Consider the following 14087-nt stretch of genomic DNA (forward strand, 5'->3'; position numbering starts at 1 on the left):
GTCTAGAGATCAGAGATAGGCTACCACTTTGTCCACAGAGGCACTAAAATCAAAACAGGAGCTGGAGCTTTAACCACAGAAAGAAGCTGTCAATTTCCCTGTCACTGCAGCAGGGGTGACAAAAATCACTGACAGTCTTATTTGATTTAGTAGCTTATAAAGAGGAATCAGTAATTATTTCAGTTTGTATCATAACCAGATAAAAAAAAAAAAAAAAACTTTACAGGAGCTTTAACAATTACTAAGACACACAATTCCCACCACACACCGCTTGGTTGCGTCAGTCCGTCTCATTGTAGGCTATTCCCTGATTGCACATGTTGCTTTACATTTAAAAATCGGTGATACCGGTTGTTACTTGCCCAAGCTTTTGCAACTTTAACTTCGCCCATCTTGGATCAGTTGCGCCCTCCACTGACAGACCATTGTAAATGAGAACAATGAAAACTAAATCAGATCAGAGATCAGCCCCCGCGGCCGCTGGCTTCAACGGCTCTCAGAAGGTGGGTTAAAAAAAAAAAAAAAAAAAAAACTGAGCGGCAGAAACAGACCAGCAGCAGAAAGCCTTCCTGTCAGACCCTTACCGCCGAGGAGATACAACCTGTGGCTTTGATGGGACCGAAACTGAATCAGAGAAGCTGCTAAAACTTTTGCTGCGGTGTGTGATTGTGAGAAGTGAACCTGTTTCTGTTTTGAATTTTCAGCCTTGGAAGGAACTTTAACATCGTTACGTTGCGGTCACGACCACCGACGTTTGTGTGAGTTTTTTATACTGCTTAACCCTCCTTTTGTTGGTACTTTGAGTAAATTTAACTACCGACCAGTTTGTAATGAAGAGATAGGGGTTAAAAGTGAGGCTTAAACAGGTGTTGGGAATATTTTTAATGGACATATCCGCAGTCTTGGGCGTGTCTGTGCGCAGGTGAGTGATTCACTTTTGAGTGTAATATGTTATCTTGCTTGAGTTCGAGCTGTAGTACTTTTACGGTAACCTACTTTTGTGGCAACTTAAGGACATTTTGTTATTAAAGCGTGAGTAAATGTAGTAGCATTACTTGAAATTACAGTTATATTCTAAATATAGGCTACTACAAGCTGGTCATGGTTTGTTTTAACTGATTTCAGACTGTCTTAATAATGTACACACTCTTGTTCTTGCTTGGGGACGTTTTGGTCGATAATGTGAACCTCAATGTAATGTTGTTATGGTGCGTGTATGTGTGTGCAAATAGGGTGTTTAGTAACGCTGGCTTGAGCCCCAGGGCCAAATATGTGAAACATCTTTATCAGGGCTGCATTCTCTGACATGCCACAGCTCATCAGGACAACACTGCAGCACACCTCTGTTGGCTAAGAGGCACCCACAGCAACTGTACACACCCACCCCTGCAGGTTGTAGGAACACAGCTGGACACAGATGACGGAGAGAAAACTGTGTCTGTTGCAGGGACTCAATGGAGAGAGGGACAACTATCTCAGGTTATTGTGCGTTTCGTGTTGATGGTGCAAAAGCTCTTGCAACTCAGTTTGCAACAAAGTTGTTGCAAAACCACATCTCTCATCCGTCGCAGCCTCTGGCACTCTCTGTGAATCTCTCATTGTTTGCTTGTGTTTGGTGCTGCAGGAGAGCTGAAGTCGACATCCCTGCACCCTGCTGAATGCTTTTCATGGCCCTGCATTAACATCACTATGGCACTGACAGATTTACTGCCGCGCTGACTTTAGCTCACTCCGCCCTTTTGAGCCATTTCTCTGCTTTTTTTTTTTTGCCGTGTTCTCTCACTTTGGTTTAAAATGCATCGCGTGCTTTCCATTGCATTTTGAATTGATTGTTTATGTTCCTGTAATACAGATTTTAAGCTTTTCTTTTTCTGTCAGGAAACGCGTCTATTGAATGGATCGTGATACCCATACAACCTTGTCTCTTTCAGCCCTCCTCAGCTTTGTTTCTTCGGCCTGTGCCATCCATCTCACCATGGACAGCCTGCTGAGCGGGGCCAGTAAAGGGGCCAGTGCCCTTCAGTCGGAACAGACCTCATCACGTCATAGATGCTGCTTGCTGTTTTTACCCCTGTATGACTGACTGTTGGGGAAACAATAAAGCTTAAATTCCTGTTAACTTTAACAAAGGAGCCATGCATCCGCTGCTGTCCCTCTGTGTCTTTTGGCTGCTGCCCCTGGCCTTGACGCTGGAAGAAGACTCACCACTGGGCTGTGTCCCCCGCAGATCTGTGCCTTACCACAGTAAGTGTTGTGCAATCATGTCCTACATTCAGTCATCTCATGTCGGCTCTTATAATCTCAGTTTTGACAGACTTATGAGGAAACACGGTTTAATCACCGGTGGTTGATGAGTAAACCAGTGTTATTCTATCTGTAGAGGACAATGCACACCTGTTTCGTGAAGAGGGAGTGTTCAACTACTCCACCATGCTGTTGAGAGAAGATCTGAACCTGCTGGTGCTGGGTGCCAGGGAGGCAGTGTTTGCCCTTGACCTCAAAGACATCTCAAAGAAACATGCTTCGGTGAGAGCGCCATGGTTAATGATGCAATAAAGGCTAATATAAGCTTGGAGCAACACCCAATCACTGTTTGCATTACTTTATCATTGATGTGTTTTATTGGAGCTTTCTTGGCCCGGGGCTTAACATTTTTTAAAAGCAAACTTGTGTATCAAGCCATACTCTCTGCCCTGAATTGTATCTACCATGCAGGGCTATAATCATGCTGTTGTGCAGTCAGACCTGCCTAAGAGCCCTGGTTCTGTGCAGGCCTGTACACATTTTTCCCACGAAAGTGTTCAACTTCTGTTATTTACATTCAATAACCGCAAATAAGTTCTTCTGAGTAGGGCTTTGTCCTCCTAGCATGTGCAAAAAACAAAACACTTTTCTTCACGCAGTGTACCAGTATGACATCGAATAGCTACTCATGTATCATCATAGCAAGTCCCTATACACAGGACGTTTTGTTTTACACACACATGAAAGTGCTCAGGGTCACAGTTGAACCATGGAGTGCGATATAAACGCTAGGCTACCCGTCGCACATAGAAAGGACTAATCTGGGTTACTAACAGTTTGGGTTACTTGTTGTGACCAAGTTGGTTATTTTTGCGTTTGTCAGAAACATAAACATTGTTTTTTTTTTAATAATACTGGCAGACCAACAGCTTTGCGTGAGAAGCACAGTGTTTTAGGACAGTTTATAATGTCAGTACAATATTAAACAGGTATATACAGTTTATATTTTAGATACAAATTACTACAAGTTCACCAAACACATAGTAATACTGAGCAGCTTTCAGAAAATCATTCACTTAATGCAACTCTAACTCGGTTGTTTTTGTGTTATTATCCCGGCGCAGTTTCGGTAGATGGCTGTTTGGTCATGTGCCTGGATTTGCCCAAGATTTCTGCCTGTTAAAAGGATGTCTTTTCTTGCCTCTGTAACTTTTGCTAAAATGTTGCTAAAGTGCTACGCTCATGATGGATTAAGCTGGGTCTTTGTAAAATAACGATGAGTATGGTCTTTTTACCTGCTCTTTTGTCATATTAAATAACAATGAGTATGGTCTTTTACCTGCTTTTTGTAAAGTGTCTCAAGAAGAGATTGATTGTTTTCATAAATACCACATATCAAATAATTTACCTGGTTTGTATCCTATCTTTTTTGCACAAAAATGTGATAACTGTGGTGCTTGTTTATTTTAGGTTAAATGGGAAGTGACAAAACAGCAAGAAGACGAGTGTAAAAACAAAGGAAAAGATCCTGAGGTGAGTGTGTGTTCAGTGTCTTCTGTTGTAAACTTCCTGATATTAAGCAGGTGTGACAATTGCTTTTTAAAATCATTTTATAGACGGAGTGCAAGAACTACATCAGGGTCCTGCACAAGACGGAGGACGACAGGATGTATGTGTGTGGAACCAATGCTTTTGATCCTGAGTGTGATTACATGGTGAGACATTAAGAGCTGAAGTGCTCACTTATTTACTTTTTACTCATATCCCACACTGTATAAAGTGATGCTGCATAGTTCCAGTGTCTATAAAAGCTATAGGGTTTGAAGATGAACGTCTGTGAATTCTAGTGTGCTTCTATGTGTTTGTGCAGTCATATGCTGATGGAAAACTGACTCTTGAAAAGAAAGGAGAGGATGGCAAAGGGAAGTGTCCATTTGACCCTTTCCAAAGATACGCCTCTGTCATGTTCGGTGAGTAGCATTACGAAACGGTTCAAATTGACTAAAATTACCGGTAAGGTCACGGTTGCATAATTATTTCATCATTTGTATCACTGTCTCATTAGAAAACAGCCTGTACTCAGCCACATCTATGAATTTCCTGGGCTCTGAACCTGTCCTAATGCGTAGCTCTCCTGCCTCCATACGCACTGAATTCAAGAGCTCCTGGCTTAATGGTGAGATTTGTTCCTTTTTTGCTGAAGGCTTTATTCATGCTAGCGTTTCACTGTCTCTAGACTGAGATGAACTTGTTTGTTTTGATAAATTGCCTCGTTGTCAAAGTCAATATTCAATTCTCTTGTTTCTATCCCAGAGCCCAACTTTGTTTCCATGACCCAGATGCCAGAGAGTGTGTCGAGTGAGGATGGAGACGATGACAAGGTGTACGTGTTTTTCAGTGAGACAGCTGTGGAGTGCGACTGCTACAACAAACTGGTGGTCTCCCGTGTCGCCCGCGTCTGCAAGGTGAAAGAGTTTAACTCGCACGCGCTGAAAAAAGTTGCCGCTTCCTTTCACACAACGAGAGAATTAAAAAAAAAGAACTTCCTCGGTTGTGCTCGTTCCGCTGCCTGATTGTGCATCCTGTTCGTCCGCATGTTTTTCCTCTTGTAAATGTGGCATTGTGGTTGTCTGTCTTTGTTCACAGGGGGATCTTGGAGGTCAGAGGACATTGCAGAAGAAATGGACATCCTTCCTGAAAGCCAGAATGGACTGTCCAGTGCTTGAGTCTCAATTGCCTTACATTATCCAGGACATGTACCGCTGGTGTGACCCACAAAAAGACTGGAGGGACTGTTTGTTCTTTGCCGTCTTTACTCCACAATCGTAAGCTTGAATTAAAAAAAAAAAAAAAAAAAAAAAAAAAACGTTTTAAGGAGGCGTTCTTTCTCTTTAATGGTGTTTGGCACACCGCTCAGCTCACTTTTTCTCTGTTTGTCTGTGTTCCAGGGACACATCAGACCTTTCTGCAGTGTGTGCGTACCGGGTGTCTGACATCAGCAGAGTGTTTGAGGAGGGGAAGTACAAGACCCCGGTCCCCGTAGAAACCTCTTTTGTTAAGTGGGTGATGTATAGCGGAGATGTCCCCTTCCCTCGGCCTGGAGCTGTGAGTCTGCCCACTATTCAATGCATGTGTGTGTGTGTGTGTGTGTGTGTGTGTTTGTGTTTGAAACAAAGACTGAACCAAAAAGGCAACTCTTTTTTTTTTTTTTTTTTTTTATAACAAGTGACCCAGCAGGAAGCTGATTCCTTTTGTAGTCTGACTCTGTTGTTCTCTCTTTTTTCACTTACCTTCCCCTCTTCTCCCTTGCCAGTGTATTAACAATGCTGCTCGTAAAGAGGGCATAAATCAGACTCTGGACCTCCCGGACCGGACCCTTCAATTTATCAAAGATAAACCCCTCATGGACCAAGCTATCCAGCCAATAGAGGAGAGGCCTCTACTGGTGCGAAGAGGAGCTACATTCACACGCGTCATAGTTACCCAAGCACAGGCAGCAGACGGCAAGAAGTACCACGTGATATTTGTTGGCACAGGTATGTACAGTATGTTCAGTGTTGAAGTTGTGTATCACTCTGCCACTTTGTGTGTATGTTTTCCTTTGCAAATGTTGTTAACAACGGTTAACAGTGACAGTGTCAGTGATAAGCATTGTGATGTACTTGTATCAGCTTGCAAATTTTGAGTGTCTCTATTTTTTTTTTTAATATGAAAAGAGGACGGCACACTGCTGAAAGCTGTGAACTACGATCAAGAGATGTTCATCATAGAGGAAGTACAACTCTTCCACCCACCAGAGCCAATCAAGAGCCTGAAATTCTCTAATGTCACGGTAATTTAAAACTCTCCAATAGCCTTATTCATGTGAATGAATGAATGTCAATACAAGTGACCAAAGAAGTCGAAACCATATACAGGACAGCACATAAAAACTAAACAATGCTCTTCATCAACGCTAAATACAAAAGGTCAACATACTTTCAATGAAAGCTTTGTAAAATAATTTCAACATAGTACTGTCAACATTAAAATGTCTAAGTCACAGTTCAAATATGTGTTTGGGGACAGTTGTAGTAGCCTTAAACTGCACTCTGTGACATGAAGAGATGAGTGAAAATGGGGAAAGGATTGTTGATGCACACTCACCGTAGTTTGGCCTGATGCAGATGGAAGTTGTCCTCCTGTTCAGCCCAGGTTTTGAAGTGCTCCGCCTCCTTCTCTCTCTGTAGCATCTCAAGCTCCGTCTCTCTCTCATGGCTTTTTCCCGCTCGCTCTCAAGACATTACAACGTCTAAGTCTCCTCAAGAAATAGAGACGCTGTTGAGCAAGAATGTCAGCATTCCATGTCAGTTTGTTGTCAATTATTGTGCCATATACAAGTATATGTTTCTGTAAAGCAAACACGTTATTGTCATTGTTCTGTGTTTGTGTGTGATCCGTCGTGTACAGGGTCAGATCTATGCAGGCTCAGACTACGGAGCAGCACAGATTCCCCTGGCCACCTGTAATAGATCCTTCTCCTGTATGGACTGTGTGCTGGCCAGAGACCCGTACTGTGGCTGGGACCAGGTTGACAGGAAATGTGTTTTCCTCTCTACTTCACAAAGGTAGGCAGCTTTTAGATTTTCAGTGTTTGTAATTATTTTATCCACACTCAGTTAAATCCTATGTTATCTTCTATTTCAGAAAAGTGATCCAAAGAGTGGAAGATGGCGATGCGTCGGCCTGCCCAGATGCTGGTGAGTTGGTGAATATTTAAGCTCCTAAGATCAAAAAAGACTGTGTATCTGAAGAAGCTCTGTTTCGTTTTCAGATCCTGTTAAACCTGTGAATCGGTCCATCTGGCCCGGAGGGAACCTGAAGCTGCATTGCACTGCACCTTCAAACCTGGCAAAAACAGCCTGGGAGCGGGACAGCAGCCCTCTGACCCCTGCAGCTCGCTTTCAGTTTCTGAGAGACGGACTGCTCATCCTCAACGCCTCAGACTCAGACGCCGGTCGATACCGCTGCCTCTCTGTCGAGCGCTCCAAAGCTGACGAGTACTCAACGGCTGTGGCAGAGTACCAGGTCAGCATAGTTCCAGCAGGCACAGGCAATGGCACTCCGATTTTTCCCAGGGCCCAGGTCGACGGCCCCTCTATGACTGGACTTCAGGTAGTGGTCGCGCTACTTGTAGTTTGTCTTCTTGCCCTTTTGGCCTGGAACTTTTACAAAGGCCATCTTCCACTGCCCTGGAACTGTGGAAAGAAGGTAGCGCAATCCCAGGAGACCCATGAGCAGGGCAGTCTGAACCAATACACACCAAGGCCTGCGCTGGCAGAGGAGAAGCCTCTGGTGTTGGAAACAGACAACGGCCGCAGTAGCAACAACCACAACAGGGGGGAGGCAGCATTTAATGCAGAGGAAGAGCACGGTGATCAAGCAGTAACTCTTCCAACTCTGAAATTTATTGATGACGAGTCTGACATTTGAATAAGTAAAAATTAAGCTGCATGTCATCAGGAGGCAAAGATTGAGAAATGAATGTGGAGCCCCAAACCATTTATTTCCATGCAGAACACCAGATTATCCGTTCAGATGTTATAATAGTTAAAACCTGAATGCATGGGACATTTAACAGGTTGGACTATAAAACTATTGAAAGTTGTTGAAGCAATGTTTTCAGAGACTATGAACTGATGAGCACATTTGAACATACCAAGAGATTCTATATTTTTTGTACAAATGAGATGCACTTCAATTTCTTCCTCACTTCTATTTTTAAACTTACTTTTTAAGATCCTTACTAAATTTTGTAAATCTCATTTAGGAATGAAATATCTTGACATTTTGTATTCTTTTCAACAGGAATGTACAATAAATGATATTGAGCCATTTGATTTCTAACCACTAGCTGGGAAAACTTGGGCTGACTTCACTTAACACTTTCTACCTGGTCCCTGTGTTGTTTAACTGTCTCCAAATAGTGAACAGGATTTACAACTTTTCAGCAAGACTCGACTTGCCAAGAATGCTCAGAACAGACACAGAAGAAACCTGCAGTCATGAATAGTTACTATACCTCTGTATGCTGCCTTATTTCTCCAGACTGATTCAATTATTAGATGGTTTAAAGAAGAATTTACAACAAAATAATTAACCAGTGACGGCTTGCACGGTGTAAAAAAAACTTTAATTTTTAATTTCAAAGAATTACAGTTGACTCTCTTGACAGTACAGACAAATTTGTATCTTTAAGAAAATGCTACTCAAAGTGCAGCTAATATAGGAAAAAACATAGCACGTTGACTGTACAGCTCTTACACTATACTGTGACTCTGCTCTTGGTATGTGGCCTCTATCTCCTGTAGCGATACCTCTTGAAGTGGAACCACAGCTGGAAGATCCCATTGGCAAACTGACAGCGGAAACCGTGTCTGTGCGAGTACTCCCACTCCCTGTTCACAATCTTAAAGGCGATGTCCTCGTACGGAGGGCCTGCATGGAACCTCAGAATCCCAAAGTCCTTGTTGTCGGGACTGGGCTCGAGGAAATACTGCGGGGTGGAGCGCTTATCGATAAGGTCCGGGTAGAAGATGTTGAACTTGTAACCCTGGACGATCTTCGGGGGAGGGTTGTCGAAGTCGTAATGCGTCTGGTTGTATTTGTTCCACTCGAAGCCTGTGTGGACCCTGTTGAAGAAGCGGGGTTTCCTGGGACGGTATTTGTCGGCCCAGAGGTACATTTTACCCGTGACAGGAAACTCCACGCTGAACTGGGCCTCGTCGTTGCCCATGCCCTCTCTTGCACGTCGTACGAAGGCGTCCTCTGCACTCTCGTTGGCATCACCTGGTACAGCAATCAAAGGAGAAACACATTTAGAAATAAATACGTTTGATAAAATGTTAAAAAATGAAGTCACACAAAAGGTAGCTGTTGCTTTTTCCACACATAGCTTGATTCTTGTACATTTTTCTGATATAGAATTAATTCGTTTTTCAGGTTATTTTTTGTGACCCTGACACTTAAGCCCTTTGAGTGCCACGTACCTGTGACTTGTAGCTGTCTGCGTGCCAACTGCAGCCTGTGTGTGTCCTCTTCGGGCGTGATGGTGTGTGTGTCCAGTGGCAGCTCGGACTGCGTGAGCAGTGTGGGACTGTAGCGGCCAGAGTCGTACTCCGCCTGGCTCTGCTGGATCAGGTCCTCCTCTGTCAGCACCGCCTCCACCACCTCTCCCTTCTCCTCATCTTTCTTGTCATCCTTTTCTCCCTCGTCCTTCTCTTGGTTTCCTGCTGTGGATGTTGACGGTCCTGCCTCCTCTCCATCATCCTCAAGTCCTCTGTTCCTGTATTTTGTGGAGGAGGATGAAGCCTGGTCGGCCTCTTCTGTTACTGCCCCTCTTGTTTGCTCTCCTCTTTCCCTGAAGTTACAGAAACATTTTGATTGACATTTTAATTAAGCGAGGAGAGGATGCATCATAATTATTCAAGATTTAGCTTTTAAGTTATAACACATGCTGAAAAAGTAGAGCATGAACATAGTGTGAAGTGAAACTTGAAGCCCAGGTTGCAGCTTGTGTGTAAGGCTTTGAGGGAACTTACTCTTCTTCTTCATCACTCCTCTGCTCCTCTTTGATGATGGGGAACAAAGGTTCACTCTCTACTCCTTGTTCCTGTTTCAGCTTGAACAGCTTCTGACGCAGCACATCCTGGTGTCGCTCTCTCAACCTGTAACATCATAGAGTAACTAACTTAGATTTCAACTCATTTCCAAGAAAAAAAACATTACCATTTTAAATATTACAAAAGCATTAAGGGTTCCCGCATATATACCTTGCTCTGGCCATGTAGACTCTGACCTGCTGGAGCAGACTTTCCCAGTAACCAATATCCAGATTTGATCCTCCAGCCCGAATCTTTGTCTCGATGTTCAGGTGCAGCGCCTGCAGCTGGCTGTATGTCTTTCCTTTGAACACCGTCTGAACATCAGTGCTCACAGCTGTGTTGATGCCCTCACGGCGATCACCTGAGAATGAAAAGGTTGCATTGAAAGTAAAGACAAGAAACAGTTGAGAGCAGCTTGCACCTACACTTAGATTGTGCGTAAGATGTTTATATAAGTTGTGATGTACCTGGTCCTTTCCCAGAGGCCTCCAGCTTTCTCAGTTTGCTGATCTCGTCCTCGGTGATAGTCGTCATGTCTCTCCAGAAGTCCACGTTCTTCCCTTGCTCCAGCTCCATGTAAACCTACCGGCAGAACAACACTCATGCAGTTAACCATTCTTTTGAAGACCAAGAAAAATGTGTAGCGGTTCACACATGGCTTCTGCTATGGTTAGTTTGGATCTGCATGAGATCAAATCTGGATTATATTCTAATCAGTTTCAAGCCTAAAGTTACATACACAGTATCGACATAGTCATTCACAGATTGAGTATTAAATTAATATTTTCTGGGATGTGGTGCCCCTCTGTGGGAGGTAAAGAAATAGTGGTAGACTGAATTAACACAAGGACACTTAAAAGAATCTGCCAGACAGTCTTTATAGTTTTTACAGTCTTGTATTTTCTAGTATGTGATGGGTACTCTTACAGTTAGGAGTTTGACAAACTCTTGCAATATTAATTGCATAAACGACACTGATTAACGTATTTGACACGTCCTGTAGACCGGCTAACAGCGTTATTATTAATGGCTCCTAAATAAAATGCAAGACGACAGGAACATTCGGTCTCCAGCAGATATGTGATTTAAGAGTTAACCCTGTGTCGTTTTTTTTAAGCCTGTTCTTCAACCATGAATGCTTCGATCCTCGTGTGTGAACGATGGTCCGACAGAAACCTGCTGAGATGAACGTTCAGAGGAATGTGTACAGTTGACTTTATGTAACAGGGCTGCGGATATTCTTAAATACAAATGTAGGAGAGAAGAGGTTAAACTTTAATCTTAAATGGAACATAAACACGCACCTTTATGTCTTCCAGCAGGTCGTCCATGTCCGTGACGGTGAGCCCGTTGAGAAAGGTGTATGGCTCATGCATCTCCACAGCGAGATCGTCATCTTCTGCACTGATGTACTTAGCCAAAAGGTCAATGGGCTTGGCGCGACCATCCCGGATTCTAATCTTAGACCTGGACACATATCACACGCAGTATGGTAGACACAGTTCAAATATGTGTTTGGGGACAGTTGTAGTAGCCTTAAACTGCACTCTGTGACATGAAGAGATGAGTGAAAATGGGGAAAGGATTGTTGATGCACACTCACCGTAGTTTGGCCTGATGCAGATGGAAGTTGTCCTCCTGTTCAGCCCAGGTTTTGAAGTGCTCCGCCTCCTTCTCTCTCTGTAGCATCTCAAGCTCCGTCTCTCTCATGGCTTTTTCCCGCTCCCTCTCAAGACGCAGCTGTTTCACCTTTACACATAGTGATTGCATTTTTATTTAAATAGCTGTTACACATACGTCTAACATCATACTGCAAAGAAATAAAAGCCTGTGCTCATACCTTCTGCAGCTCTCTGCGGTTCTCCTCCTGAATACATTTGTTCCTGTCTTTAAGCTCCTTTTCACCAAGATGACCAATTCCTTTCTTATCCAGTGCCTAAAACAAAACAAAACCAAGAATCAAAAACAAACAAGATAAGTTAGAAGATTAAACGATTATTAAGATTATAATGTGCTACTTTGAAAAGGTTTAAAAATGTGCTGAACTGTGCTCAAACTCACCTTCTGCCATTTGAATGTGCCTAACAAGTTGTTATCACCGAAGGGATTGTCAGCGTTGGTGTATCCCATGTACTCCTCACTCCAGCCCATCTTTTCTCTCCTTTTCTTCTCCTTTGTTTCCTTCTTTGCCAGCCTCCTAGCCCTCTTCTCCTCTGGTGTTTCCAGAGCTTTCAACATCTCCTTCTGTTTTTTCTTGTCCTCTTTTTCTTTCACCACACGGCCCCCACGATCAGATCCAGAGCTATCAGACGAATCTGAAGAATTGGAGTGCCTCCTGCCTTTGTCTTTGTCAGTCCTCTCTCTGCTTTTCACGCTCCTCCCTCGCTCCCTGTCTTCACTCCTCTTCCTACACTCTCGGCTTTTGTCTTTCTCTCCTTTTCTTTCCCTGTCTCTGCTGTTGCTCCTCCACCGTTCTCTGTCTTTGACCGTCTTTGGTCTGTCTCTAGCTGGACTCTCTCTGGCCGGACTTATCCGTCTGCTCCTTTCTCTGTCACTGCTCCTGTCACTGGAGTCAGATCTTCCCCTTCTCCTCTCTTGTGATGTTTCTCTGCGATTCTTCATGTCCTGTCTCTTCCTCCTAACCGTTGGATCATCTGAATCAAAGCTGAAAAGAAAAGTGACAAATTTTAGCACTTTTTCTCTCAACGGTGGCCAACTAACATGTAGTGGAGACTAACATAATTTCAGTTCACAATGGGAATGGTTATTGATTAGATCCAGCTGCTGGTTACTACAACCTTTAAAACCTACAGCAAAAGTTTCTGTAAACTAGCCACCTTTTTTGAGACTGAAAAGTCTTTATATTGCACAACATGTGGACCAAATCTCCTGGGCAACCATGCAGAAAAGAATGCAACTCACTATGGTATTTTGTGGCCAGTCTAAATTCAGGTCTAGGCTTTCAAATTCAAAGTGATCTGCCAATGAAAGGCGCCTGATCCAACCTTCACAACAGGGTCCTAAGTCTCTGACTAGACTCTTCTCCTCTGTTGCCCCCTGGTGGTGGAATGAACTTCCAAACTCCATTCAATCTGCAGAGTCCCTCTGCACCTTTAAGAAAAAGCTAAAGACCCAGCTCTTTCATGAATACCTACTTACTTAATGATGATGGTCTCCATATCATTGATGATGATGATGGTTGTGACGATTGTTTTTGTTTGATAACGACGACTTATAAGATGGTTTCTAGACTGATTAGAGCTCTCAAGAACTGCCGTCAATGTTGTGCTTTGCCTCTGTGCAATGCCTGTCAGCACCTGTGTGTCCAATCAGACTCAAAGCTGATCGTTTGCTCTTACTGACATTGTTCCTTTTTTTTCTAGATCCTTGCTTGTGTTGTACTTACTCTCTGATGTACGTCGCTTTGGATAAAAGTGTCTGCTAAGTGAATTGTAGAATCTAATGCCTATTCATAAAGAGGGGCTATCTTGACTAAATTAAATAAAGTGACTTATATTAAAATGCATATGATGGGGTGTTAGGGTAGTCAGCTGCAAAATCAGGGCACATGATCATAAACATACGGTAACCTTTGTTTTGCTGCATACAAACAGATACTCGTGATATATCATCACTCCTTAGCTGAACTTATAACACCAAACATCTGGATAAGACCAGCACAGACTGTTACCTTGCACACCGACCCCTCGACTGGCTCCTGTCCCGGTGTGTGGCTCGCATCCTGTCACTGTCCGAGCCGCTCCTGGAACCTGGACGGTCCCTGCGTTGAGGCCGACCTCGGCCAGGAGAGCCGTCGCCTGAGTCCCTGCTGCTCGACCGTCCACGTCCACGGGCCGTCCTTTTCGCGTCCACAGACCGACTGCGAGGTCTTCTGTCCTCCGGAGATCTAGACCCACTCACTTTGGACTTGTTCCGCCGCTCACGGCTCCGGTTTCTGGACTTGGAGCGAGACCGACGTCGAGTTTTGGAACCCATCGCGTACTTTCTTCCAGCGCGGGGTCCGGAGTGCCTGTTGTCGCGTAAATAAGAGGTAACTCAGAAAACGACGTCGACACGAAGAGAAAAATATACTCCTGTGTTAGAAAAGCATTTTCTTCGGTAAATAAATACCTTCTTCACACCATTAAATACATATCAAAATCCTAACAGTGCCGTTTTTATTCTGGTTTCAGAATTAAT

General features: G+C 43.6%; 2 protein-coding genes across 4 annotated transcripts; one reads left to right on the forward strand and one right to left on the reverse strand.

The window, feature by feature from the left end:
• Positions 1-504: 504 nt before the first annotated feature.
• sema4e (semaphorin 4e) lies at positions 505-8118 on the forward strand. Of its 3 annotated transcripts, none has more exons than XM_061044453.1 (16): positions 505-658; positions 1932-2244; positions 2381-2526; positions 3715-3777; positions 3861-3959; positions 4115-4214; positions 4310-4420; positions 4558-4709; positions 4891-5069; positions 5193-5349; positions 5558-5780; positions 5961-6076; positions 6694-6851; positions 6931-6983; positions 7058-7528; positions 7565-8118. In XM_061044453.1, exons 2-16 carry the CDS (start codon positions 2136-2138, stop codon positions 7714-7716), a joined length of 2289 nt encoding a protein of 762 aa, XP_060900436.1. In that variant the 5' UTR covers positions 505-658; positions 1932-2135; the 3' UTR covers positions 7717-8118. The 3 variants fall into 3 exon arrangements, with proteins under 3 accessions (XP_060900436.1, XP_060900438.1, XP_060900437.1); XM_061044455.1 differs by having other exon boundaries at positions 549-758; XM_061044454.1 differs by lacking the exon at positions 505-658 and adding an exon at positions 772-922.
• Positions 8119-8404: 286 nt separating this feature from the next.
• On the reverse strand, positions 8405-13923 carry cactin. Its single transcript, XM_061044452.1, has 10 exons — positions 13579-13923; positions 11949-12552; positions 11728-11823; positions 11491-11636; positions 11192-11354; positions 10355-10469; positions 10056-10248; positions 9825-9950; positions 9273-9643; positions 8405-9072 (listed from the first exon to the last, which is right to left on the reverse strand). The coding sequence occupies exons 1-10, from the start codon at positions 13881-13883 to the stop codon at positions 8582-8584; spliced, it is 2610 nt and encodes an 869-aa protein (XP_060900435.1). The 5' UTR covers positions 13884-13923; the 3' UTR covers positions 8405-8581.
• Between the last annotated feature and the right edge of the window lie 164 nt (positions 13924-14087).

This window comes from Labrus mixtus, chromosome 8, assembly GCF_963584025.1.
Source record: "Labrus mixtus chromosome 8, fLabMix1.1, whole genome shotgun sequence".
NCBI classification, from domain to species: Eukaryota; Metazoa; Chordata; class Actinopteri; order Labriformes; family Labridae; genus Labrus; species Labrus mixtus.